This window comes from Jatropha curcas, chromosome 1, assembly GCF_041381405.1.
Source record: "Jatropha curcas cultivar XTBG-Jc1 chromosome 1, XTBG_Jcur_1.0, whole genome shotgun sequence".
NCBI lineage: Eukaryota > Viridiplantae > Streptophyta > Magnoliopsida > Malpighiales > Euphorbiaceae > Jatropha > Jatropha curcas.
The window spans coordinates 3,933,775-3,960,181 of record NC_143151.1 but is presented as its reverse complement, the minus strand read 5'-3'; the positions used below and the strand labels follow the sequence as shown (position 1 = coordinate 3,960,181).

The following is a 26,407-nucleotide window of genomic DNA, read 5'->3' as shown; positions in this document are numbered from 1 at the left end:
TTTATATTTTATATATATTTCTAGTCAATTTTCTCTTCTACTTTATATTAAGCAATAAATCTTATAATATATTTCTTAATAAATATCATTAATTATATTTCTTCTTTATTAAATAATTATTATCAAATTAAAGATTTAATAGATGTAATAATAAAATATACTATTATATTCTTTCCTCTCGCAAAATAGAAATATTTTATATTTTCAACATATTTAATAAGGACCTTATGTAGTATAATTTAATCAATCAAAATCAAATTACTTTTATTCTTTCGACTAGTAAAATAAAAATTATTAAAAATTCAATATTCTTAGCATATTCTTACCAACATATTTAATATGGCTTCAAATCAGCATGGAATCACATGACATGCTAAATTTATGAGATTAGCCTCTAAAAAATTGGGGATTTGAGTTATAGGAAATTTGGAATTGCTTAAATTTTTTACTGCATGTAAGTCCTTGACACATGCAAAGGTCACACGCATATATGTGCAAAATCTTGTTGTGTATTTCTTGGGCCTTGGCCCATGAGGTACAATTCAATTTAGCCTCGTCTGTAACCCACTCGTAAAAAATTGCGGACTTGCTATCCATTGCTGCTCCTGTCTGTAGGACTCAAGGAATATGGTAATTGTGATTGTTTTAAGGAAAGTGAAACTTAAAGAGTTAATTATATAATTTCCTTATATAAATTTTTGAAAGGAATATCTATTAGTATCTTTATTATTTATCATAATTTAGGATTCTTTCAATTATGAAGGTACTGTATTAATTAGTTTAATGGCTTAGCCCTGTAAATAGAGTCACTAGTGCGCTGGCTCTGTTGTTGTGTGGATCATCTAGTCCTACAGGCTCGTGTTGTATCTTGTTCATCGTATCGTGATTATTGTTCATGTTTTATTTGTTTAGTTATTTATTTATTTTTTCATTGTTCATTATGCGTCGTGATGATCATGGTTATTTGTTTTGCTGTTGCTGTTTTTTTTTTTTTTTTTTTTTTTTTTTTCTTTTCCCTAGTTCCAACTGATTCCAAACAAGGAGTCGATGGAGATTCAATCTGACTTCGGAGGAGATCGAGTCTAACTTTACAAATATGAAAAACTGCAAGAACAAATGTGAGCCTGTAACCTCGAGGTTGGCTTTTGGGGTCTCCAATTTCCATTTATGTCTATCAAGGTTAAGGAAATCATTCTTTATCAAAAAGGTAGTGTACATTGAAAATGCAGGAAAGAAAAAGGAATGTTTCGTTATGCTATTGTTGCGTTTTTATGTGGGAAAAAAACTTAAATCATATTGCTGAGTAATTGGTTGAAATCTATACAGTTTCAACATTCCATGGGGAATCTGCTAATTGAACTAATATTCTTCTTTCATTGTTCTAAACAATCTAGCAAAATGACCTCAAAATGTGCCGCATGGATGAGTTGCAGATGATATTCTTCTCTGCATCCTATCTTCCTTGACAATGAAAGATGCAGCTAAGGCCGGTCTTGTTTCAAGAAGGTGGAGGAACTTTGACATAAAAAATAAGCGTGGATATGATGGTTTTACGCAATACATGGTGAGTAAACTCCGCAAGAAGATTCCTGAATTTGTAAACTGGGTGGATAGAGTCTTGAGGCGACTTGTGAGATTGATTGGTGGATTTCTTTTGCTTTGGAAAGAAGAGTTAAGATCCTTGAGCTTGACTTTTCTAATGGTGTTCGAGAATATAATGTGTCGTAAGACCTCCACACTTTTCCATCCTCAAAATTTACAGAGGGCAATGTGCAGTCTGTGAAGCATCTGGCTTTAAGTGCATTCATTGTGCGTTATCCAGGTTTTGAAAGTTTTAGATCTCTCATTAGCCTCTCATTGCACAGTGTGGATCTTACTGATGTCGTAGTTTGTAACTTCCTGGTGAATTGTAATCTCCTTGAGAACTTACTCTTTCGCAGTTGCTGGAATTCGGTGAATTCGAAAGTTGTTGAATCTGACCTACGGTTGAAGCAGTTGGAGATGTATAATTGTCGTTTGAAAAGTATAGAAATTTCTGCAAAGCATCTAGTAGCTTTTAAATATTATGGACCTAAGACAAACTTTTCTCTTAATAGCATCCCACGTCTCAATGAGATGTGGTTTGGCATCTGGTGTGAAACAATAACATGTGCTCTCAGTAATTAATCGAGCATCTTTGCCAATCTCGAGATCCTTTTCTTGCACTGCAAAAGTACATGGGTAAGTTAAATCAACATTTAAAATATTTTCATTTCCATCTTGTTTTCCAGTTCTAATTTTGGATGTTATTGCTGTCTATTTGGTTTTACAGGCTAATATGAGTTCTGTGACATTTCCCAAATTACCTAATCTTAAGGTGCTAGTGTTGTCGGCTAATGTGATACACTGTGGTTGCAATGGATTCCCTTTTCCCCTAAAAGCTTGTCCATTCTTGCAGAAATTTGAATTGCATGTGAGTAGCTTCACATTGATTGAACCTATGAAAAATAAAAGCTGTTTGATGTTTGTTCTTCAGTCTGTTTGTTCATTTCATATGTTTTCTTGTCTGTATTTCAGTTAGTTTAGTATCATGGTAATGGTATGGATATATCATCGCGCGATGTAATGATGGCTGCAGAATTTCGGCATGAACACCATAAGGAAATTGAGCTAATTGGTTTTCAGGGAAACAAAGTTGACATGGAAACTTCTCTGTATCTTGTCAAAATTGCTGTTGCATTGGAGATGTTCACAAATGCAGTACAAGTAAAGTCTTTCAAGGAGTACAGTCCAAAGGTAAAGCAGAGACATGTAGGAGCAATGGAACTAGGAAGGAGGCGGATGGCAAGAGAACGCGCCCAGAAGCTTGAGACAGAGCTACCCCGCAACGCCAAACTTGTTATCCTTTGAGATGAGTGTCAAAATTTATCCAGTTATTTATCGTCCCGAGCTTGTTTAGCAGTTAATTAGTCATTATTTATATTATCTTTCATATCCTTTGAAATTTTCGTGATTAAACATTAAAATACATAACTTCAGTTTTAGTTGGAAAGGATGATCTTAATTTTGATTTTAATTTTTAGTTCAATTATAAAAATAAGCCATGAAGTAGCTGCAAACAACCAATGTCAATAGTCAACCAAAACACCATAGAAGTTTTAAGAACATAGATAGCATACGCTGACTGCATGATGGCAAATGTTTTAATAATTTTACTCAATAGCTGCAGCATTTCCAGCCTCCAAGAAAACAACAATCACCTTACATTTTCCATTTGCCGTGAATCTATTACATATTGCTAACTGAATCTTTGGTTTCCTATCACTACCACAACTTGTAAAATGAATCCCATGTTTTGATTCAAAAATAATAACAGTAATAATAATACAGTAAGCACTCAAAGATATCTCTACAGGCATCTTGGAACATCCCTCAGCATAAGAACTGGATGTTATAGCTAACATTATTCCCCAAATGTATCTTTGCATAAAATTGATCATCAATGCTGCAAACTCAACGCTAACAATGTGATATGATCGATGAAAGAAGTGATTTGAAAAATTTCACATTTAAAGTAACAGTCATTATTACTCAAGCATCATGCTCAAGTATGAACATCTAGAGCTGAAGTTTGCAGGCATACACATCTGCAATCTGCAGGTGGCCTAATAATAAAATAAGGTAAACACTGATACCGTGTTATAAAACGGACCAAGCTGAACTCAGTCTTTAAAAGCTAGCTCAAGAGGAGAGATTACTCAACTATCATATTTTGAATAAAGACTATCCAAATCAATACGGAACAAGAGCAGCTCTCATATTGCTTTTTCTATGTCATTTTTGCACCTTTTTCTTTAATAGAACTGCAACCATACTCAAGGGTTTCTTTGGAATTTCAGTTCATTTTTATTCTGCAATTGCAACTTTCTTCAAGCATTACTTATTCCAAAAATGCTTAAGAAACTGCAAATTGCAGTTTTAGTTTATTCTTTGCAAATATAGACAGCCAAATTTACAGTACTTGCTAGTTTCTAGACTATATATCCAAATCCAAGCACTCCTACGTACATAATATATTTACCTTTGAATTAGTTTAGATGAAGGAAATTGAATACATATTTCTTAATCAACTCACAGGTTTCATTCTTTAGCAAAATCATTGACTATCCAATTTTTCCCCAATTAATTGATTGATAACAAAAAAAAAAAAAAAGAAAAAAAAATTCATTTTCCAACTTCTCCTTCCCATCAAAAGAGTCCCAAAATGCAGAGCTTGACCCTAAAATATGTATACATACATTGGGTTGATAACATGGAATTCAAATCTTTATCACCAAACAATAAATGAAATGAAAGTTAAAAAAGAAAATCACTTCTTCCCAAAATTAATATGGAAATTACAGTTTCATTATCAGACTAAGAATGTTTGTTTAGTCAATTAATTACTCAAACGAACTCAACGACTTGGCCAAAAGATTACAATAATTTCCAATATTTGCACTTTCTATTGTTTTTAATTCATTCCATTTTGGTATGGAAATTCTTTACAGTTGACAAAAATTCCTTATATTTCAAATTCAGGACATTATTCCCAAGTTTTCTTTTCCTCTTTTCACAAAAAAATTACGTACAGAAAACACATGGAACATGAAAAAAAAATTTTAATTGAAAATTTTGAGTCATAACATCTCTTTTCTACCACATTTTCCATAACAAAAAAATAAAATAAAATAAAAATTAGGAGAATTGGTGGGCACAACTATTTACAAAACAAGTTGAGATTGGTCCCTGAATGTTCATATCCACAGTAGAATTAATTCGATTTCTCGAAGCAACTTCAGCTCCAGAATTAGATATCCATGTATGCCCTTTTGCTTATATACTTGATCTTTTATCAAATGAGAATTCTTTTGGCGCAACATTAATTGCATGTTGAGTGTGAACCGGTTCTGAAATTGGTGTCGCTTGACTTGTACCTGCCTCGTTGTCGTCCCTATTATATTCCGTATAAGTTAAGTTAAGTTGATGTAGAGGATAATTACGATGATGCGACGATGAACCTTCGTCATGATTAGGATGGTGGGATGATGAACCTTCACCGTAATTAGGGTGAGAAGGAGACGGTGATTCTGTTTCCCAACCAAAATTAGATCGTCTAGGAGAATTTTGAAGACTATCAATTTCGTTCCGGTAATAACGGAGTAGATGCACCGGAGACATATTGTGAGACGGTGTGGCTGGTCTACTAGACAAGGGGGTAATTGATCCTTTCCTATGTTTAATGTGTTTCTTAGCTGTTTGATGCCAATTTCTTAGAGCTGCTGCTACTCTCTCATTAAATATGGTTGGTTTCATTGATGAACCCATCTGCCAATATCACAATTAAGACACTAATTAAGTAATAAATGTTTAATTAGTGTTATAGAAATATTACGTGAAATTGATTTTTTTCTTTCAGGGTACCTGTGTCACAAGGGCATAGAGAGGGAGAGTGACATAGCTGCAAAGGATTTGTATGAGAACCCTGAGAAATTAATGATTAATACTAATTAGTTATGTATATTAAGAAGATTAATTACCATTTATTAGTAAGTTAGAAGAGAAAAAATCAATCTTACCCCATTGAAATTCTGATGATTATGTCCTCCAAATGTTCATGGAAACATGATTTTAGCCCAAATTCTTTCTGAAAAAGTTATTAAACATCGTTTTGTTATATGAATATATTCATGGAAAAGTACTTATGGAATGAATTGTTATGAATTTCGAAATAAATAGTCTCATACCTAAAAGGTGTGTGAGGACACTCGTTAGAAAAATAAATATAAAAAATGTATTATTCTTTTAAAAAGTCCAATAACTTACCCAACTCCAAGCAAAAAAAGCGAGTTGAAAAGCATTCTACAATAAGAAAATAAAAAGGTAATTAGAATATAAATAATTGATTTACTACATTGATCCTCAAATAAACTACTTAATTAATAATATTAATGATGAAGATAATAATTATGTTTTTGAGATAATTATAATTATAGTTAAAGAATTTTATTTATTTGGAACTAATTATATAGTCAAAGAAGGTTAATTAAGTACCTGAAACAGAACAAAATTGATGAGGTAAAGAATAAGGCGTGGACGGTTGAACCAAAAGAGGTCATCACCAGGTTGCACCACAGGCACACCCTTTACTACTTCTCCTCTCTCTTGAATTCCAAGTGCCATTTTGGTTATGATCACCTGTAGCTTCGTCCCCACTAAGAGAATGATCTGCAGGTGGCGTTAGATCTGATCATCGGCCCAAAATAAAATAATTTTGTATTTGAATAATAAATTAAATTTATTATACTTACAATTAGTGGAATAAATGGAAGCCATAGATAAGAATACCAGCCTGTACGTATAAAATTTCAAAAGAACTTAGTCAAATGATTACATAATTGTTAAAATTGAAATTCATTTGAAATTTAACATAATTAAAACTTACGGTATTACACAAATTCGCTTCATTTAAAAACGGGGGAGCAAATAAATTTTACAAATAAAATTCAGCCAGCTCGTGAATTCTTGAATATATATATATATATGTTTTCTATTTTTAAATTTTTTTTTTTAATAAAACACAACTCATCCCATGACTCGACCCGCTCGTACGGAACAAATGAGATAATAAGTATATATATTTAATATCGTAAGGCAAACAACTCCGGCCACCCCTTAATTTTAAATTTTTTTAAAAAGATTTACTTTATAAAATATAAAAATTTTACCTTTTTCCTATAAAACAGTAATTTTTTTTTTGATATCACCTTTTTAAATTTTGAAAAAAATTTTTCTGGTTCCCATTCTTGAGGGTAAGTGCACGTATAAAAAAATCTGCCCTATGATCATCCTTAGATTTCAGGTCTAAAATGGATTAACATTTAAGATTTCGAAACTAAAAGGTAAAATTTTAGAAGTTGAGAACAAAAACCGTTTGTCAAAAAAAAAAAAAAATGCAGCAAAACTTTTATAGTATCATACCATGAGTATTAATTATAATAAATTTTACAAAAAAAAAAAAGTATTTTTGCAAAAAAAATTAAATTAACCTACCATGAGTGTTGAAGAGTATGAATAGCACAGCGAAGAACCAGATTGGTGGGCTGCCAATTGAAATGAAAAACCTCAAATTTATATCATTAAAAATAGCAAAATTTAATGATAATAATAAAAAAAGAATAATGTAATTGAAGACTAACCTTATTCCCACTACAACCTTAAAATCCTCTTCCAATGACCTATTAATATATTTTTGGAAATCAAAATTGACGTGGCTTTGAGGTGCCAAATGTGCCTAGAGAACGAGAGAAAAGGAGGATTTTGAATAGTTAAACCTTATTATGTACATTAAAATCAAAGATGACAATTAAAATGGAAAAAGACATTTATAATTACCATGACAAAACCATGTCTTAAGGTCAAATAATCAACTTTAGGTACCGACCTCACAAACTGCCTAAAGAAACAAACCTGCATGGAAAATTAATGTTAAGTGAATTAATAACCGAAAAATAAACTAAATTATAGAAAATTAATTAAGTTTTTCCTTTCCGTTCCTTTCTTTTTCTTTTGTACCAAAATAGGGTATTTCGCAATAAATTATCACCAAGATACTAAAAGAAATAATAAATAATACCACAATTAGCCTTTAATAATTTTTATGTAATCGTACAAATACTCTATAATTTACTTTTTTTTATTTACTTTATGGTCCGTTTGTTTTGATAAAATAACTTGTAAGAAAATAATTTGCTGAAAAAAATTTTTTATGGAAAACATTTTTCTTGAAAAATATTTTTCAAATGACTTATTTTACGTTGTTTGGTTGTAATATTGAAAATTAGTTAAAAATATTAAAGTTTTTATTTCATAAAACCATAACAATATTAATAGTAATAGAAATTTTATAATTTGAAAATTTTATTGCTAAATATGAGAAGAATGCAAAAAAAAATAATAATAATAAATTATGAAATCCGCCGGCATCCGATGGTGGTAGCCAATGATGATGGTCGGTGGTAAATAGTGACCGTGGTGATAGTGAGTACGATAATTAATAAATTAAAAAAATATGGACTTATAAGGTTTGTCAATGTCCGGAAAATATTTTACTCCCTCAAAAATGAGAGGTTATTTTCATTAAAAAATGACTTAATTTTTCTTTGACTAAGAAAATATTTTTCGTTGACTTATTTTTCTGAACGCTCCAAACAACGAAAAATTGTGAAAAATATTTTCCTGCAAATTATTTTACGGAAACAAACTAAAACTTAATATAATGATAATATCGAGTCATTTTAAATGTATATATAACAGTATTTAAAAATCCTAACTACATAGTTTAATATTTTGTGTTAGAATATATTTTTTAGATTACCTCTGTCTTAACAATTTACTTATAGTATATTTATTTTTAATGATAGACCTGCTATTTCATAAAAATAATAATTATTTTATTTCTGATTTGCTTTTCAAAAAATTGAGCATGCCATAGTTAGTTAGAACCTAGAAGGATAAAGTGGTAATTGTGGATTGAAAAAGTCAAAGAGTGTCTCAGAAAGTTAAGGTGGATACCGGATAAAGCTAGAACAGAGAAATAGAGAATTGTTGTATTGCCTGCCACGCCGCACTTTCAACGGCGATGGTCATTTTCTAAATTAGCCTCTTCTGACCGTTTCCTTCTCTTTTTTCGTTGTTATTATTTTTCATTTTTTTAGAGTACCGGTCAGGACAAAGACCGTTACACGTTATCATCATCATCGTTATTATTATTTTCTATAGCACAAGGTATGCCCACCTGCTAATAAAAATAAAAAATGAATTTCTTCCGAAATGATTTTTTTTAAAAAACAAAACTAAGGCAATACTATTGCACATAGCACGTGGGTATATTTGAAATACATGTTAAAGTTTGTTTTCGCCAATAACTTTTTAAATAACTTTTAGCATTTTGACTAATTAAAATATTAAATTTTTATTTGGTAACATACCGGTTTGTAAAAAATTAACTCATGTAACGTTTAACTTTTAGCGGCTCATAAAAAGTTATTATACTAAAACGGCTAACAGTTATCAAAATAGGTAATTTTGCCGGAAAGACCCAAAGTATTATGATAAGTATAATTTACGTATTAGTTTTTTCAAATGACCAACATATATAATTAGCAATGAGCATAACATCAGGCAATAGAAATGTAATCGAGGAGGGAATTAAGGAAAATAGAGAAGTATTCTTACTATCCAAATAAGAACTGGTGTCTTGGTCCAGAAGCTCAAGTGCCTCCTCCCAAATGAGGTTTCTCTTGCAAATCTGAATCTTTCAGGATCTGTTGTGCAATATAAATATATTTGAGTAGGTTAGTTTTATATACATGCAAAACCAAAGATACATAGATTTGGTCTTCTGGGTTCATTCTATTTGGAGATATGGACCGACTTACCGTGTGAGAATTGATACTCAGCTGTTCTTGTTTCCTTCTCCCACACTTTCCATCTTTTCATCTATATTTCAGCAAATGACTCAAAAATAAATAATATATAAACATACATATTCACATTTGTAGAAAAAAAAAATTGTTGAGACTATTTTATAAGGTAACTTCAAAAGAGTTTCGGAGCTTGGGGGCTGGGTTTCCCTAAATCCTCATCCCTTGGCTCCCATTTATTATATTCTTATATAATGTGTAAAAATGATATAGTAATGTACCATGAATATATATATATATATATATATATATATATATATATATATATATATATATATATAAAATACCTTAGCTCTGCCCAAAGCCATTGTGAGGACACAGTAAAGCACATGAAAAACTGCTAACACGAAGATGAAAATGTGGAGTTGATGAATACCATCAGATGACACAAATGGCACTTTACCCTGCACACAAATAATAAATTTAACAAATATCAACTAAAATGCACATTATTTTTGCAGAAAATTCAATTTATATATATATTCTTGGTCAAGAAAATTCAAATTTGTTTTCAATCACCAAGAAAGTTGTGAGATAAAATAGGTGACAGCGACAGCAGAATTTGACAAGTCGTTTTGTACTTGAGAAGGAAAAATGAACTTTCCCGATGTCACACAATCAATTCAAACACAACTTCTACATTCTCACTTACTAGACTAATTTCCTTTCCACATTATGAAGTGTTCATGAAATTTCGGGAAACAACATAGCTTGTACGTACTTGTCTTCTATCCTTTTTTCTAATTAATATTTTCTCATTTTAGTTAATTCAGTTCCCATTAGAATTCAAACCGATTAGTGATTAAATAATTTATTTAATGCACTCACCTCCCCACATTCATTGGTTGATTCTCCCGCCAAGACACGCCGGAAACTTCCACCGGAATCTGATATCATACTAAGAAGTCTCCTTCGATTTCCTGCTTCATCAACTTTGTTTATTTCTTCTTCTTCCTTCTTGCTGCATGGATGCCATGTAGATCCCATTTTTTCCGATATGCATATATTCGATATCGGACCTTGCCCCACCGTTAGAAGCAATGATATAAACCCTAATAGCATAAGCTCTACACCAGAAGAAGAAGAAACAATTAATATGTGTAATTAATATAATTAAGAGTTTATATATAATGAAACTAGTGAAATTAATGGGTTTTTTTGGTTTAAATTACCTGATTTAATCTTTTCAAGTGCTTCGTAAAGAGCTCTTTTATGTTTCTTCTTTAGCCACTGCAAAAAGAAGTTGCAAGAATCAATTCCATTAAGTTTAAATAATCAGCGATTGATTATAAAAAGTATATAATTCAGTAATTAATTTAATTAATTATTTTACCTTTCCTATAAGATGAATAACATATTCAATGATTATTGAAATCAAAACCAAAACAAAACAAACTGTAGCAACTGCCCATGTTGGTGTTTGCTCCAAAGATCTTCCTCCACCACCTCCGGCCATGGCGGCTGCAAACCTCCGATCAGTATTTCTTAAAGAAAAGAACAAGAAAAAGAAGAACCCAATATATAGAAAGCCAAGAATTAGTGCAAGTTCACTTCAAAGATCAAGAAAGAAGTGAAGAAAATAACACAGAGAGAGGAGAAGAATAGTAAGAGATACAAATGTTTCAGAAATATATAGAAAAAAGAGGAAGCACAAAAATAATTCTTGAGACAATAAGAAAAAAGAAAATATGTTTTAAAAATATAATATATTCATAAAAAAAAAAAATAAAAATAAAAAAAAAAAGAAGAGCAAAAGTGGATGACTTTGACTTTGATAACGCGTAAGGGAAATAGATAGAGGATAGTACTTGGCTTGATCAAGAAATTCAAAGGCTTACGTGTATTTACCAATCAAAACAATTATATAATTTTTCGTCTACATTGCTGATGAAGTGATGATTTTTAAATCACCGTTCGTTACTAGCCCAAGTCAACCCATATTTTCCAATTAGCATTTCGTACCTTTTTTTTTTTTTTTTTACAGGAGAATAATCACGTTTCAGGTTCGCAACCATCCCATTTTCATAACTTAATTATCTTTATAAATTGAAGCATAATTTTATAGTAATAATTTACTGAATTTAAATATATCTTATTACTTAAATAAATTTTAATGGATATTTTTTAACGTTTATTATACTTATTTTAATAAAAATATTTTTATTGAAATAAACAATAATAATTACTATAATAAGATAATTTCCTCAATCACATCGCGCATCTTTATGGGAATTGCAAATTGGCTCAGTGTATGATATTAACAATTACTATTGCTACGTCGTATGAACAAACACTACAAATATAATTCACTCAAATGTATAATAATCTATTGGGTCAAACATTTTGTGCATATATACACAAAGCGAAAAAATATTTTTTAATGAATTTAAATGATATTCAAATTTATACATGGAAAGAATTATATTATTGCTTTTGTGAATTTGGTGTTTTGAAATTATGTTGATCAAAAAGGTGATAATTAGATAAGCATGACCTCCCTCAAGATTTCATTCACTCGTGGGGCTTGGTTTAAGTCGTACCGTACATTGGTAGTGCTTCTGACCAAAATTAGAAACTTAGCCATAGAAAGTTAGGGAAAATTAAGAAGAGATTAATAATTAATCTTTATTTTAATTATTTTGTTTTTCAACCACGATTAATTCAATTTCAAAGGTCAATGACTGTGTTAAAATTTTGACCATTTTAGCGTTCATATATATTTATAAATATATATAGTCACTTTTAATGTCATTTTTTGCATGGCATGCAGCCCAAGCTTACGTAAATAGATAGAATATTTGATTTGGTATCGTATGCATAAAATGATGGAGAGGGAGAGCTATTATATATATAATCATCATTGCTTATCTGTAATGTCTTATTATTCAAACACCCTCTAATTAAATATTTATATTTTCTGCTAAGGTTTTTTCTTAATCCAACGCATTCGTGATCAATTTGGAATTCTTAATCCGGTGTTTGATTACTGGAATTTTGCACAGTAATTTGGAAGAGGATTTCGTTGTTTTTGTTGACGTATTGTTTTGAAGATAATTAACTTCATTAGGAACAAATGCAAATTGACTATCCGAAATAACACGAGGCAAAACTCGTTCAAGCCTATTATTTAGGACCTTTTGAAAGAATTCAGGATAATATTTTAGTGGCTTGCCAAATTTTACATAACATGAAATGTAAGGCTAGGGGCCCGGGGATTAGGTGTGGCGGCCAATTGACATCACATAAGTTTATGATAGGGTTAATTGGAATTTCCTTCATAACATGATGAGTAAGTTCAGATTTAGTTCTAAATGGATTGGATGGATGACGGTTTGTGTTACCAAAGTTAAGAATTCTTACTTGTGTAATGGAGAGATTGTTGGGCCTATTATCCCTGAAATGGGTCTTCGACAAAGGGATCCTATCTCACCGTATTTGTTTATTATATGCTCTGAGAGATTATCCCTTATGTTTAAGGAGGCTAAAAGGAGCGATTGGATCCACAGGAACAGAGCTGGGATGAGATGCCCAAGGGTTTCACATTTGTTATTCAGACAAATCTTTTTTCTTTTTTGAAGATTCAATTTAATTGGAGAAGGAAATAGAGTTAAGAAGATTCTAGAAGACTATGAGAAAATCTCGGGACAAGTTGTTAATTATTTTAAATTTGGGATTATGTTTAGTCCTAATATGTCAAACATATGTAGAATCTCAGTTTCTAATATCCTAGAAGTTCACAATTCCTTGGGGGAGGGGAAATATCTAAGACTTCCTTCGTTGGTTGGAAGGAAGAAAAAGCAAATTTTTAGTTATTTGAGGGACAGACTGTGGACGCGAATTAATAGTTAAAATAATAAATTTTTGTCCATAGCCGAGAGAGAGATCCTTCTTAAATTTGGAGTACAGGCTCGTCCTTCTTATTGTATGAGTGTTTTCCTTAAAAATTATGAATTCCTACTGGTGAGGGTTTATATGAGAGAGTGGTAACGGTAATCATTGGTATTCTTGGGATAGGATGTACCAAAGTAAGAGGGATCGAGAAATGGGGTTTAGAGATTTATATTGTTTTAACGTTGCAATGCTAGGTAAGTAAGGGTGGAGATTATTATCTGAACCCATACTCTTTTATATCGTACGCTTAAAGCCAAATATTTTCTAGAAGGGAATTTTATGTCTGCAAAGGAGCAACCCCGGTTTTACATGGAAGATTATATTGTTTTCTAAGGGTATGTTGAAACAAGAGGTTAGATGGAGAGTAGGAAATTGGGAAGATATTTTGGTTACAAGGGATCCTTGGCTTCCTAAAACTGATACCTTTTATGTGGATGATGGGATTCATTTTATTGCGCCCGAGATGAGAGTGTTTGATCTTATGAAGGAAGATGGGAAGAATTGGGACTTTGAGAAAATTGTGGAGTTGTTTAGTGTAAGAGACATAAGAATAATTCTCAATATCCTATTAGGTATTAATAATGTGAGAGGATAAATTACTTTGGCATTGGGACAAGAAGGGAGAGTATAAGGTCAAATCAGGTTATTACATAGCTTTGAAATGGTTAGGGAAGGGAGGGGGGGGGATGAGAGCTTATAAGTGTGGGTCCCGTATATGTATGACACAACCCAAGAGGGGGGTGAATTGAGTTTTCTAAAAACAGATATAAATTTTAGAATTTCAAAGCAAAATATAGAATTCTAAGTGCAGTGGAAAAATATAGAACTTGTGAGAATAGATTATGGATTAGAATCACCACATAATGTTCTATTCACAAAGGATAGAAAGTCTGTGCAAAGTGCAGCTATTGATTAGAACTGTTTCACAATGACTTATTCAATATTAGAACTTCTTTATGAAGGAAAGCTATTGAAATTAGAACTTCCTCATAAAATTTAGAAAATCATATAAGACTGTGTGAGAGACAGTTATTGAATTTAGAACTGCTTCACAAAGCCTTAATCAAGTATCAGAACTACTTTATGATGGAAAGCTATTGTAATTAGAACTTCCCCATAAAGTTTAGAAAATTAATTAGAAACCCAAGCAATGAAATATACTATGAATAGAAGAACAGTTAGAACTTGGTATATTCACTTATCAGAACTCCAGAGTTCTAATATTCAGAGAAGATAAAACTTATTACAGTTTTAGAGCATCAAATTCATTTTCAACTTTAGTATTTCTAAAATGTAAACAGAAGTGTAATAAAAGCGGTACCAAGCTAACTTCAGAAATTAAAATATTAACATAGTGATTTATAGTGGTTCGGCACTAACTCGCCTACATCCACTCCCCAAGACTCATCTTGAGATCCTCAACTATGTTATCTCTTTTCAAGGGTAAGACACAAACCAACAGTACAAGGCAATAGATCAACACCTAGATCTACCCTTTTATCCCACTAGATTTTCCAAAGGTTCTAGTTAACCTCAACCCTTTCTGTTTTTGGCAAAGTACAGAAACTCAATTCAAGACATTAGAATCCCACACAAGGAGAAGGTCGCTTGATAACCTCTTTCACAATAGCTTCTCACCTAAGCTATTACACAAATGTTTATCAAATAAAAGCCTGTCTACTATAGATTACAAAATCTAAATAGATAGAAAGAAATGCACATATAAGCACAGGAAAAACAGTTTATCAAATTAGAAAATCGTTTAGAACACAAAACTGTTTTTCAAAAGTAGTTGTAAAAATTCTTTTCTCTTTAAAGATAAAACCGTGAAGTATAAAGATGAAAAGAAAAAATGAGGGGTAGAGAGTAAGTTTTGAGAGATAAAGACGTGATCACTGAGAGAATGCTCTTAAAACAAAAACTCTTACTTCACCATAGCTCAAGACGTGAAAGCTCCTATTTATAGAGAGCATCGTGTCTCTTGCTTTTGGAAAGAGAATATTTCATTTTGAAATCAGAATATCTTCTTTCCTTATTTAGAAGATACGAAAAAATTAGTTATCAAAAGTTTATCTTATCCTTTTTGGTAAGAGAATAAAACACGATTTTGCTTTCCTTTAAATAAAAGATTTTCGGCAGCATTTTGTTATGGAAAAAATATTTTTACGAAATGATACTCTTACTAAAAACGAAAAAGATTCTTCCTTCGTTTTTAAGGTAAGAGAATAAATTGAAGTACTTTAGATTTTCAAAAGATATTTTCGAAAAGATAATGTATGATTTATTACCAAAAACATTTAGAGACGTAATCTCTTTAGTTTTAGGAAATTAAATCATTTCGATTTTAAAGAATATTTTTCGAAAACAAATAAAAGAATTTATTTTGAAAAAATCTAATTTCTGAAAAATATTTGTTGAGAGAAAAATTAATTTATGTGCTCATATATGAATTTTCTCTCTATCCTACAGAGTATCCTAAATAAAAACCTAAGCACTAAGGTTTTCGGATATCTTCACACTGATAGAGATATACTATTAACCATGCATAATTAATAGTATAGCTATGAATGATTTTCTATTGACAATTATTTCTTTGTATTTAATTGGAAATTTGCATTAAATAAATGTTATTAGCATATGAATAATAATTGTGATTAGTACATTTTGTATGTATTTAATTGGACCAAGTAGAGAATGGATGTTTAGTACTGACTGTTAAACATATTCTCTAAGACATTAGAAATAATGTTTATTGTTCTTAATCTTGATTTATTTTAATATGAGCAAACATTGATTGTCTTGTGCTTTGATTCATTAAAGGGTGAGTTTCATTATTGGAATAATATTCTCGGTGAATTGGGCAAAGATTTTTTGTGTTTGTGAAATATTAATTAATGATAGAATCCATGTCTCGGTTTAGAGTTTGATGATGCACTTTAAGTAAGCTTATAAGGTTTCATAGTGTAAACCCTGCAGGTGGATATTGAATCCGACATATGAAATAAGTTGAGCGACAATCTTAAAGTTATATTGTGATTTAAATAAATTGTCAGTAAGTTATTTAAATGACAGCATCTGTAATCTTAACATGGGGAACATTATTTTATTATGTTGTGGAATAGTAAAATAAATAAGGAGTTCAGTCATGAGTTTTTAGTGGAATAATTCATGATTAATTATAATAAGAATATGTTGGTCTACATAGGTTCTTATTATAATTAGTAGCCTGATTTATTTTATTCCTGCGGTCCCTGTAGTGCCCTAATTATTTGGAAAGTTAAGGGTGTATTAAATAATAGATAAATTATTTAGTTTTAAAATAATTGATTTTATTTTAATTAAATAATTTTTTATTTAATTTATTTTATATTAAAAAATATCTTCCTATCGAAGAGAGGTTTTTTAATATAAGATTTGAAAACCCTAAGAATATAGAGACACACGTTATTCTATTCTCTGCCACTCAGAGAGTTCCAAAAGAGAGATAGTTAGGGATTACTGCAGAAGATCGTGGGTGACTCCAAGATCTCTGAAAAGAAGACCGGTGAGCGATTCTGCGCTTGAAGAGGTCAGTTTATTGATTTGTTCGATAATGTTTTTAGTTTGCCTCATATGGTTTCGATAAGGGTTGTTTCCGCTTTATACCCGCTCCCATTAATTGGTATCAGAGCCATACGAAACTGTATGATGGTGGCTATTTTGTCATGTTTCAATCGTGTATCTATTATCTGTTTTGATTGTTTGATTGGTACATGGTTAAGAGAGCTTCAAGAGTTTTTGAAGGACAGCAGCACAAAAGTGCAGTACCTGATACAAATTTTTTTTGAAACTGTAGTTTTTAATGGGCAATTAATATAAAAAAAAAAAAAGCATATATATATATATATATATTTTGGGTGTTGTTTCGATGAACAGGAGAGGGGCAAGAAAAGACAAAATTTTATTTTTGTTTTGAAGATCAGTAGAGGGGCAAGAAAAAAAAAAAAAAAAAAAAAGCCGGCCAGCAGCGTTAATACAGGTTGAAGGGAAAAAGGGGCGGCGGCTAGGGCTTCTTCGTGAAGAAGAAGCTGCTGCTTGCCAAATTTCCCTTCTGGTCCCTCAATTTGTTAAATTTTATATTTTGACCCCTGCTCTTTAAGTTTTTATTTTTTGACCCTGGATCTTCTGTTTATTATCTTTTAACCCCTGAACTTTAATTTTTTATATTTTGACCCAGAAAGTATCAGTTATTCCGTTTTAGCCCCCTGGAGTTATTTAAATTATAAAGTGACCCTGATTGTTTCTGGTATTATTAAAATTGCCTAGATGTTTTTCGATTTTTGCAATTTTGGCCCAATAGATTCTGTTTTATGCAAAATAGTCCAAACAAGTTCTGAAATTTGCGAAATGGCCCAGAATGTTTCTGTTTTTGCAAGATAAACCCAGAATGTTTTAATTTATTTGCATAAATAGACCAGAACACTAAATTTTAACATTTTCAACCAAAAAATGTTAATTTTATTTGCAAAATTGTCTTAAAAATATATTATTTTGCAATTTTGATTATAATTAATTTATTTTAATTATATGAATTAATTTGTGAGTGGTTTTTTATTACTTTCTAGTTGTAATTATTTGCATTTCTTCCCCATCGGAAGATGTCATGTTTTAATATAATTACTGAGCTAGTCTAATTTGTCTGTATTGATTTAACTCTCCATCTGAGTAAATTAATTAGTGACATGAATTAGATGTAATATTTTCTCACACATTAATGTTAATTTAAGAGGCATGTTATCTCCCATCGAGTAGTATGTGCCGGTCTTATCTAATTATAATATGCAAAACATGTGATTGGTTGAATTCTCCCATCGAGGTTGCTATTCATGAATGTTGTGAATGTGTATTTTTTTTGAATTGTGATATCAAAGTTGTATATTTGCAATTTGATTTATTCAATGTTTATTATTGATATGCTATTTTGTTTAATGCATGAAATAGAAATGGCATCATTCAGTCCCCTTGCAAACATCTTAACCCAAAACAAACTTGAGGGTCCAAACTATGTTGACTGGAAGAGGAATTTGGACATTTTGCTTACTGCTGAGGAGTATAAGTTTGTGCTTACTGAAGTTTGTCCTGAAAAACCCGGTGAGGGTGCCTCTGAGGAGGTCACCAGAGCTTACCAGAAATGGGTTAAAGCTGATGAGATGGCGCGATGTTACATTTTGGCTTCTGTGTCAAATGTTTTGCAACATCAGCATCAGAAGATGGACACAGCTTTTGACATGCTCGAAAATCTCAAGGAGATGTTTGGAGATCAAACTAGTGCAGCAAGGCAAAATGCACTGAGGGAGATTCTTACTTCCAAAATGGAGGAGGGAACTCCAGTTAGAACTCATGTCTTGAAGATGATGAGTCTTCTGAATGACATGGAGGTTCTTGGTGCTGAGGTTGACAATGCTACACAGATAGAAATGATCTTGAACACTTTGCCAGCCAGTTTTCAGCAATTTCGTTTGAACTATAACATGAATAAGATGGATTTCACTCTGTCTAAGTTGCTGAATGAGCTGGTGGCTGCTGAGACTATCATTAAGCAAGGAGCTGCACCTGTTGTGCTTAATGTTGAGCGAGGTTCTTCTTCTGCCCAGAACAAGGGTAAGAAGAAGAAAAATGCTCACAAGACTAAGCCTAAAACAAGTGGTGCATCTACTAGTGCAAGTGTTGCTGTGAAAAAGCCTAAGGGTAAGTGTTTTCACTGCAAGCAACCTGGGCACTGGAAGTCACAATGTCCAACCTGGTTAGCCAAGAAAAAGCAAGGTATGTCTCTGTTTTATATGCTGATAGTTGAAACTTGTTTAGCGGTGTTGACTACACTCCAATGGTGTGTAGATTCTGGAGCCACTAATCATGTCTGCAATTCATTGCAGGGGTTTTAGGTAACTCGTCAGCTAAATAAAGGAGATGTAAGCATTTTTCTGGGAGATGGCACAGAAGTTGCAGTTCTAGCTATAGGAAATGTTTCTTTGAATTTTGAGAATAATAGAACTTTGTTTTTGAAGGATGTTTTATATGTACCTTCAATTAGAAGGAATTTAATTTCAGTTTCTAGTTTGAGCAAGAATGGATATTCGGTTTGTTTTAATGAATTTTATGATGATTCTGTCGTTATTAAATTTAGAAAACAAATGATATGTTCTGGCTCAATGATTGATGATCTTTTTATTCTCAAAGTTTCACCTGAATTGCAAATTCCTAATTCTGAAGTTAATAACTTTGATGTCATTGTTCCATTGAAAAGAAAACGTCCTATTGAATTTAGTCATACTTATTTGTGGCATTTAAGGCTTGGTCATATTAATTTAGATAGGATTTCTAGGTTGGTCAAGGATGGACCATTGAGTTCATTGAAAGTGGAGGCACTACCAACCTGTGAATCTTGTTTAGAAGGTAAAATGACTAAGAGGCCTTTTCCTATAAAGGGTAATAGAACTAATGATGTACTTGAATTAATTCATTCTGATTTGTGTGGTCCAATGAGTGTCCAAGCTAGGGGTGGTTTTGAGTATTTTGTGACTTTCACAGATGATTACTCAAGATATGGATACATTTACCTGTTGCGCCGTAAGTCTGAATGCTTTGAGAAATTCAAAGAGTTCAAGGCAGAAACGGAGAAACGACATGGAAAATATATCAAGTCGTTACGGTCTGACCGTGGTGGCGAATACCTCTCTAGGGAATTCATTACTTATTTATCAGAACAAGGAATTACTTCACAGTTGTCTGCACCTGGTATGCCACAACAGAATGGTGTAGCAGAAAGAAGAAATAGGACGCTTATGGAAATGGTTAGATCAATGATGAGTTATTCAGATTTGCCCATTTCGTTTTGGGGGTATGCCATAGAAACGGCAGCATATATTCTGAATTTGGTTCCATCTAAGTCAGTACCTAAAACTCCTACAGAACTGTGGACTGGGCGAAAGCCAAGTCTAAGACATGTTCGGATGTGGGGTTGTCCAGCCCATGTGCTAAAAGGGAAAGCAGATAAGTTGGAATCAAAAACAGACTTATGCTTCTTTATTGGATATCCTAGAGGAACGAAAGGTGGTTTATTTTATAGTTCTCAAGATAAAACGGTCATTGTTAGCACCAATGCACATTATCTTGAGGAAGACTATATTAAAAACCATATTCCCAAAAGTCAATTAGCCTTGTATGAATTGAGAGGAGAAAATATACCAACTAGAACCTTTCCATTAGAACAACAACCTAAACCATCAATGGTTGGAGCTGACATTCCATTGCCTAGTCGTAGTGGAAGAAATGTTAGTTGACCAGTAAATCAACATCAGCCTGAATATTCAGTACCTAACATTTCACTACCACCTGAAAGTAGTGGGAGTTATGTAGAAACTGAAGTGGCAGCTGTTGATCCAAATATACAGGAGCACAATGTTGGGGCTTCTAACATTTCATTGCCTCCTGGTGATGACAGACATGTTGAAGTTCCAGAACATGATCAAGATGTAGTCCCACCAGTCATGGACTTGCCGGCTTTACAGCCACAGCAAAATGAAGGTGTGATTGCAGAACCTGTAGTACTTCGTCGTAGTGGGAGAATTAGACGACCACCGGTTCGATATACACTTTTGGGAGAAGCTTTTGATAGAATCCCTGAAGAAGTGAATATTGAACCTGTCTGTTACGATGAAGCACTACAAGATAAAGATGCTGATAAGTGGCTTGTAGCTATGAAATCTGAGATGGAGTCCATGTACTCTAATCAAGTCTGGGAACTTGTAGAACCACCTGAAGGGGTTAAACCCATCGGATGTAAGTGGATCTATAAGAAAAAGAGGGGTATAGACGGTAAAGTGCAAACTTATAAGGCAAGGCTTGTTGCGAAAGGGTTTACTCAGAAAGAAGGGATCGATTATGAGGAAACTTTTTCGCCGGTAGCCATGCTAAAGTCTATTAGAACTCTTCTATCCATTGCAGCTCATTATGATTATGAGATTTGGCAAATGGATGTCAAGACAGCTTTCCTAAATGGAAGTCTTGATGAATGCATCTATATGAAGCAACCAGAAGGTTTCATAAACAATGGACAAGAAAATTTGCTTTGCAAATTGAATAGGTCCATTTATGGGCTTAAACAAGCATCTAGGTCATGGAATACTTGTTTTGACCAGGCGATCAAAAGTTTTGGCTTTGATCAGTGTCATGATGAGTCTTGTGTGTATAAGAAATGGAATGGTAGTAAGGTTGTTTTTCTGGTACTATATGTGGATGATATTCTGCTTATAGGGAATTGTGTAGGTATGTTGAATTCTGTCAAAGATTGGCTATCCCAACGTTTTGATATGAAGGATTTGGGAGAGGCTGCTCATATTCTTGGGATTAAGCTTATGCGAGATCGCAAGAAAAGGATGATTGGCTTATCTCAAGCACTTTATATTGATACCATTCTTGCTCGTTTCAGCATGCAGGATTCCAAGAAGGGTTTTCTTCCCTTTAGACATGGAATCACTCTATCTAAGGACCAATGTCCTAAGACACCTGAGGAGATAGAGAACATGAAGGCAGTTCCATATGCTTCTGCAGTTGGAAGCCTTATGTATGCAATGTTGTGTACCAGACCTGATATCTGTTTTGCTGTTGGCATGGTTAGCAGATTTCAATCTAATCCTGGGCGAGAACACTGGACTACAGTCAAGCATATAATCAAGTACTTGAAAAGGACTAGGGATTATATGTTAGTTTATCAATCTGACGATCTTGTACCCATTGGGTATACAGATTCGGATTTTCAGACTGATAAGGACTCTCGGAAGTCAACCTCTGGTAATGTTTTTGTCTTGGGAGGTGGAGCCATAAGTTGGAGGAGTATTAAGCAAACTTGTGTTGCTGACTCCACCATGGAAGCTGAATATGTGGCAGCTTCTGAAGCTGCAAAGGAAGCTGTATGGCTTAGGAACTTCCTTATGGATCTAGGCGTAGTTTCTTCAGTGCAATTGCCTATTACACTTTATTGTGATAATAGTGGGGCAGTTGCAAACTCGAAGGAGCCACGGAGCCATAAAAGGGCAAAACACATTGAGAGGAAGTATCATTTGATACGAGACATAGTTCAAAGGGGAGATGTGATAGTGACAAAAATTGCATCGGAAAACAACCTGGCAGATCCTTTTACAAAAAGCTTACCAGCAAAGACTTTTGACAGTCATGTAGAAGGAATGGGAGTTAAAGTTATAGATGCATGGTTATAAGTCTAAGTGGGAGATTGATAGAGATATACTATTAACCATGCATAATTAATAGTATAGCTATGAATGATTTTCTATTGACAATTATTTCTTTGTATTTAATTGGAAATTTGCATTAAATAAATGTTATTAGCATATGAATAATAATTGTGATTAGTACATTTTGTATGTATTTAATTGGACCAAGTAGAGAATGGATGTTTAGTACTGACTGTTAAACATATTCTCTAGGACATTAGAAATAATGTTTATTGTTCTTAATCTTGATTTATTTTAATATGAGCAAACATTGATTGTCTTGTGCTTTGATTCATTAAAGGGTGAGTTTCATTATTGGAATAATATTCTCGGTGAATTGGGCAAAGATTTTTTGTGTTTGTGAAATATTAATTAATGATAGAATCCATGTCTCGGTTTAGAGTTTGATGATGCACTTTAAGTAAGCTTATAAGGTTTCATAGTGTAAACCCTGCAGGTGGATATTGAATCCGACACATGAAATAAGTTGAGCGACAATCTTAAAGTTATATTGTGATTTAAATAAATTGTCAGTAAGTTATTTAAATGACAGCATCTGTAATCTTAACATGGGGAACATTATTTTATTATGTTGTGGAATAGTAAAATAAATAAGGAGTTCAGTCATGAGTTTTTAGTGGAATAATTCATGATTAATTATAATAAGAATATGTTGGTCTACATAGGTTCTTATTATAATTAGTAGCCTGATTTATTTTATTCCTGCGGTCCCTGTAGTGCCCTAATTATTTGGAAAGTTAAGGGTGTATTAAATAATAGATAAATTATTTAGTTTTAAAATAATTGATTTTATTTTAATTAAATAATTTTTTATTTAATTTATTTTATATTAAAAAATATCTTCCTATCGAAGAGAGGTTTTTTAATATAAGATTTGAAAACCCTAAGAATATAGAGACACACGTTATTCTATTCTCTGCCACTCAGAGAGTTCCAAAAGAGAGATAGTTAGGGATTACTGCAGAAGATCGTGGGTGACTCCAAGATCTCTGAAAAGAAGACCGGTGAGCGATTCTGCGCTTCAAGAGGTCAGTTTATTGATTTGTTCGATAATGTTTTTAGTTTGCCTCATATGGTTTCGATAAGGGTTGTTTCCGCTTTATACCCGCTCCCATTACACACAATGTAGGACTTGCCTTCTACGATTTCTTTCCATAAGAATTCTGCATAAAATAATATTAGCACAAAAGACATAATTTAAATTTATTTGTTTTGTTTTAATCATCAAAATCCGAGATTAGAAATTGACCCTTGAGCCAACAATAAGGTGACTATTGGAAGAAAATTTGGAGCTTAGATGTACCCCTAAGATGAGAGATTTTATATGGCGAGTGTTTAGAGGGATTATACCAACTCGGGTAAGACTCAATCAAAAAGGACTAAGGATAGCAAAGGAGTATGGGGTGTGCAATTTGGAGGAAGATATTAGTCATGTTTTTTTAGAGTGCAATGTGGTGAGAGAAGTTCGGCGGAGCTTTGGTGTTTCTAGGCCACAAATGAACCTTTGTTTTACTAACTTTTTCCTGCAGATACTGGAGCTCAACGACAAGCATTTGATTCAAAAGGTGACATTCATAGCATGGTCACTTTGGCAAGCAAGGAAGGAACTTCTGTGGTAGAACAAGAGTAACATAGCAGGTCAGATTGCACTTTATGCTACACATCTCCTTCAGGACTGGCGAAACACGACAGAGGGGTAGTAGCGAAATTCTACTTTAATATCATAGACAGTAAATTCAATTCCAAGTTAGGGAGCCGAAACCGAGAATGGGTGGCAGAACTTCATCGATGGCGCAACATTCTCATCGTTAGGACTAGCTGGGCATGCAACATTACTTGAATCGGCTGAAGGACATTTTATTCAAGCCATTTCACGCACTCTTAATAGTTATGAAGACCCGGTGTTAGTAGAGGCGCTAGCTTTATGAGCATGTCTAGTTTGGATTTCTAATAATTATCATTCAGTAGGTTGTATTTTTACAAATTGCCAAATTATTTTACATGCTTTAAACTCCAATTCACGAGACTTTTCAAAGTTTGAAGTGGTTATTTTTTATCGTAGGAAAATTTTAACCTCTATATCTAATATTGGGATTAGATGGATTAGAAAATAAGCCAGTATAGGCGTTTAGCAAGAGCGTCCTATTCTTATGATCATCTTTAGACGTGGATAGAATTCCACAAGTCTTATTACAATTTTATGATTCATAATGCTTTTCCAGTATGCGCATTCAAAAAAAAAATCATCATTATTTATTTTGATCTAGTGATAACGCAACATTATAAATCAAATTCTGTAAATCATGGTTATTACAAATCAATTTTTATTATTTGATTTAATAGTTGAATAATTTTAATATTATTGATTTTTTTTTTTTTTGACTATTGGAGAAGGGCAATTTGAACCCAGATATATTGTTGGATCATATATGCACTTATTACTAGATGATGTCTTGGTGTGCTTAATATTATTGATTCATCGTGACTCATTGGCTTAATTTTTAAATTCTAATTATGTAAATATGGTTCGCTTTTGATATATATATATATATATATATATATATATATATAACAAAGTCAGAATCAAATAATTGGGTTTACAACTTATTGCAATATCAATTAATTACAAAAGAATATCTAATAATTCGAGTTAATTTAGGACATTATGATGTAATTGCAAGTCACAATCATGTATTCTATCCACCGGCATGATTGATTTATGGTTTACTTCTGTCTAAATTGGCATATCATATATGCATATTTTAGAAATGCACGATGATCATGTTAAAGGAAAAAGCACAATGGCTGTCGTTCTGAAATGACTTTTTGGAACGCAGAGATTAGTAATAATAATAATAATAATAATCTATCTAGCTATGTAATTGTAACTTAAACGACACACACCGAAAGATAGACTTTTCAAAAATGAAAATACACTATGTAACTACCAATATGCTATCCCTTGTTAGTTTGTGTTAAAGTCTTTATTAATCAAATGTGAGATAGAGAGTATTACTTGATGAACCCACATTTTGACTGTATTCGGCAACAATTTTTTAAATAGTTTTTAATTTTTTGATCAGTCAAAATATAAATGATTTTTTATAACATTAATAATATATAGTTTGAATTAGTGTTTAGAGTTTAAGACTATGTTTTATAAAAAGTTAACTCATGTAACATTTAGCTTTTATCTTTTCAAGAAAAGCTACTAAAACAGTTAACAGCTAAATGCTACTAAAACAGCTAACAGCTATCAAAACCGTTAATTTTGCCCAATAGACACTTTGTTTTTCCACTTTTAAGAGACATATCAATCATTGTCTTTTGGTCCATTGATTCATTAACCTTCCGATGTTGTCGAGACATAGACTGAATTAAGGTTTTAGTTTCTGAAGAATTGCCCATTCTTTGCTTCTAGTGGACTAAGTATTTGAAAATGGAATAAACATTGAAGGATTCATCACCATTAATTTCTCACATAAAAGTTATCGGACGTGTGTACCAAGTTGCAGAAAAGGTCAAGTTTCTTTGAAGTCCATGGATGATGGATCTATATTAATTGATGAGATAGAAGGCTGAAGCACTTTAAGCTTAAAGAATTCAATAAAGACTCCTTCCATGCATGTATACCTTGATTCACTAACTTTGTTTCAAGATGTATACTTCATGTAAATTTTACTCTTTCTAACCCAAAATATAAGTCCTTTAAGATTTCTACTC

The 26,407-nt window shown here is 32.3% G+C and overlaps 1 protein-coding gene and 1 long non-coding RNA gene across 3 annotated transcripts; one reads left to right on the top strand and one right to left on the bottom strand.

Annotated features, from left to right (window-relative positions):
* The first annotated feature begins 719 nt into the window (after positions 1-719).
* On the top strand, positions 720-3,031 carry LOC105628333 (uncharacterized). 2 transcript variants are annotated; one of them, XR_016322299.1, is made up of 4 exons: positions 720-1,207; positions 1,395-2,220; positions 2,312-2,452; positions 2,665-3,031. It is a non-coding gene; the product is annotated as an uncharacterized LOC105628333 (long non-coding RNA). The 2 variants fall into 2 exon arrangements; XR_005178212.2 differs by having other exon boundaries at positions 2,557-3,031.
* Positions 3,032-4,627: 1,596 nt separating this feature from the next.
* LOC105628118 (MLO-like protein 6) lies at positions 4,628-11,152 on the bottom strand. Its single transcript, XM_037639222.2, has 15 exons — positions 10,837-11,152; positions 10,676-10,733; positions 10,332-10,570; positions 9,791-9,907; positions 9,459-9,519; positions 9,256-9,344; positions 7,414-7,488; positions 7,218-7,312; positions 7,072-7,121; positions 6,330-6,370; positions 6,073-6,246; positions 5,845-5,880; positions 5,598-5,665; positions 5,443-5,503; positions 4,628-5,346 (listed from the first exon to the last, which is right to left on the bottom strand). Exons 1-15 carry the CDS (start codon positions 10,957-10,959, stop codon positions 4,855-4,857), a joined length of 1,779 nt encoding a protein of 592 aa, XP_037495150.1. The 5' UTR covers positions 10,960-11,152; the 3' UTR covers positions 4,628-4,854.
* Between the last annotated feature and the right edge of the window lie 15,255 nt (positions 11,153-26,407).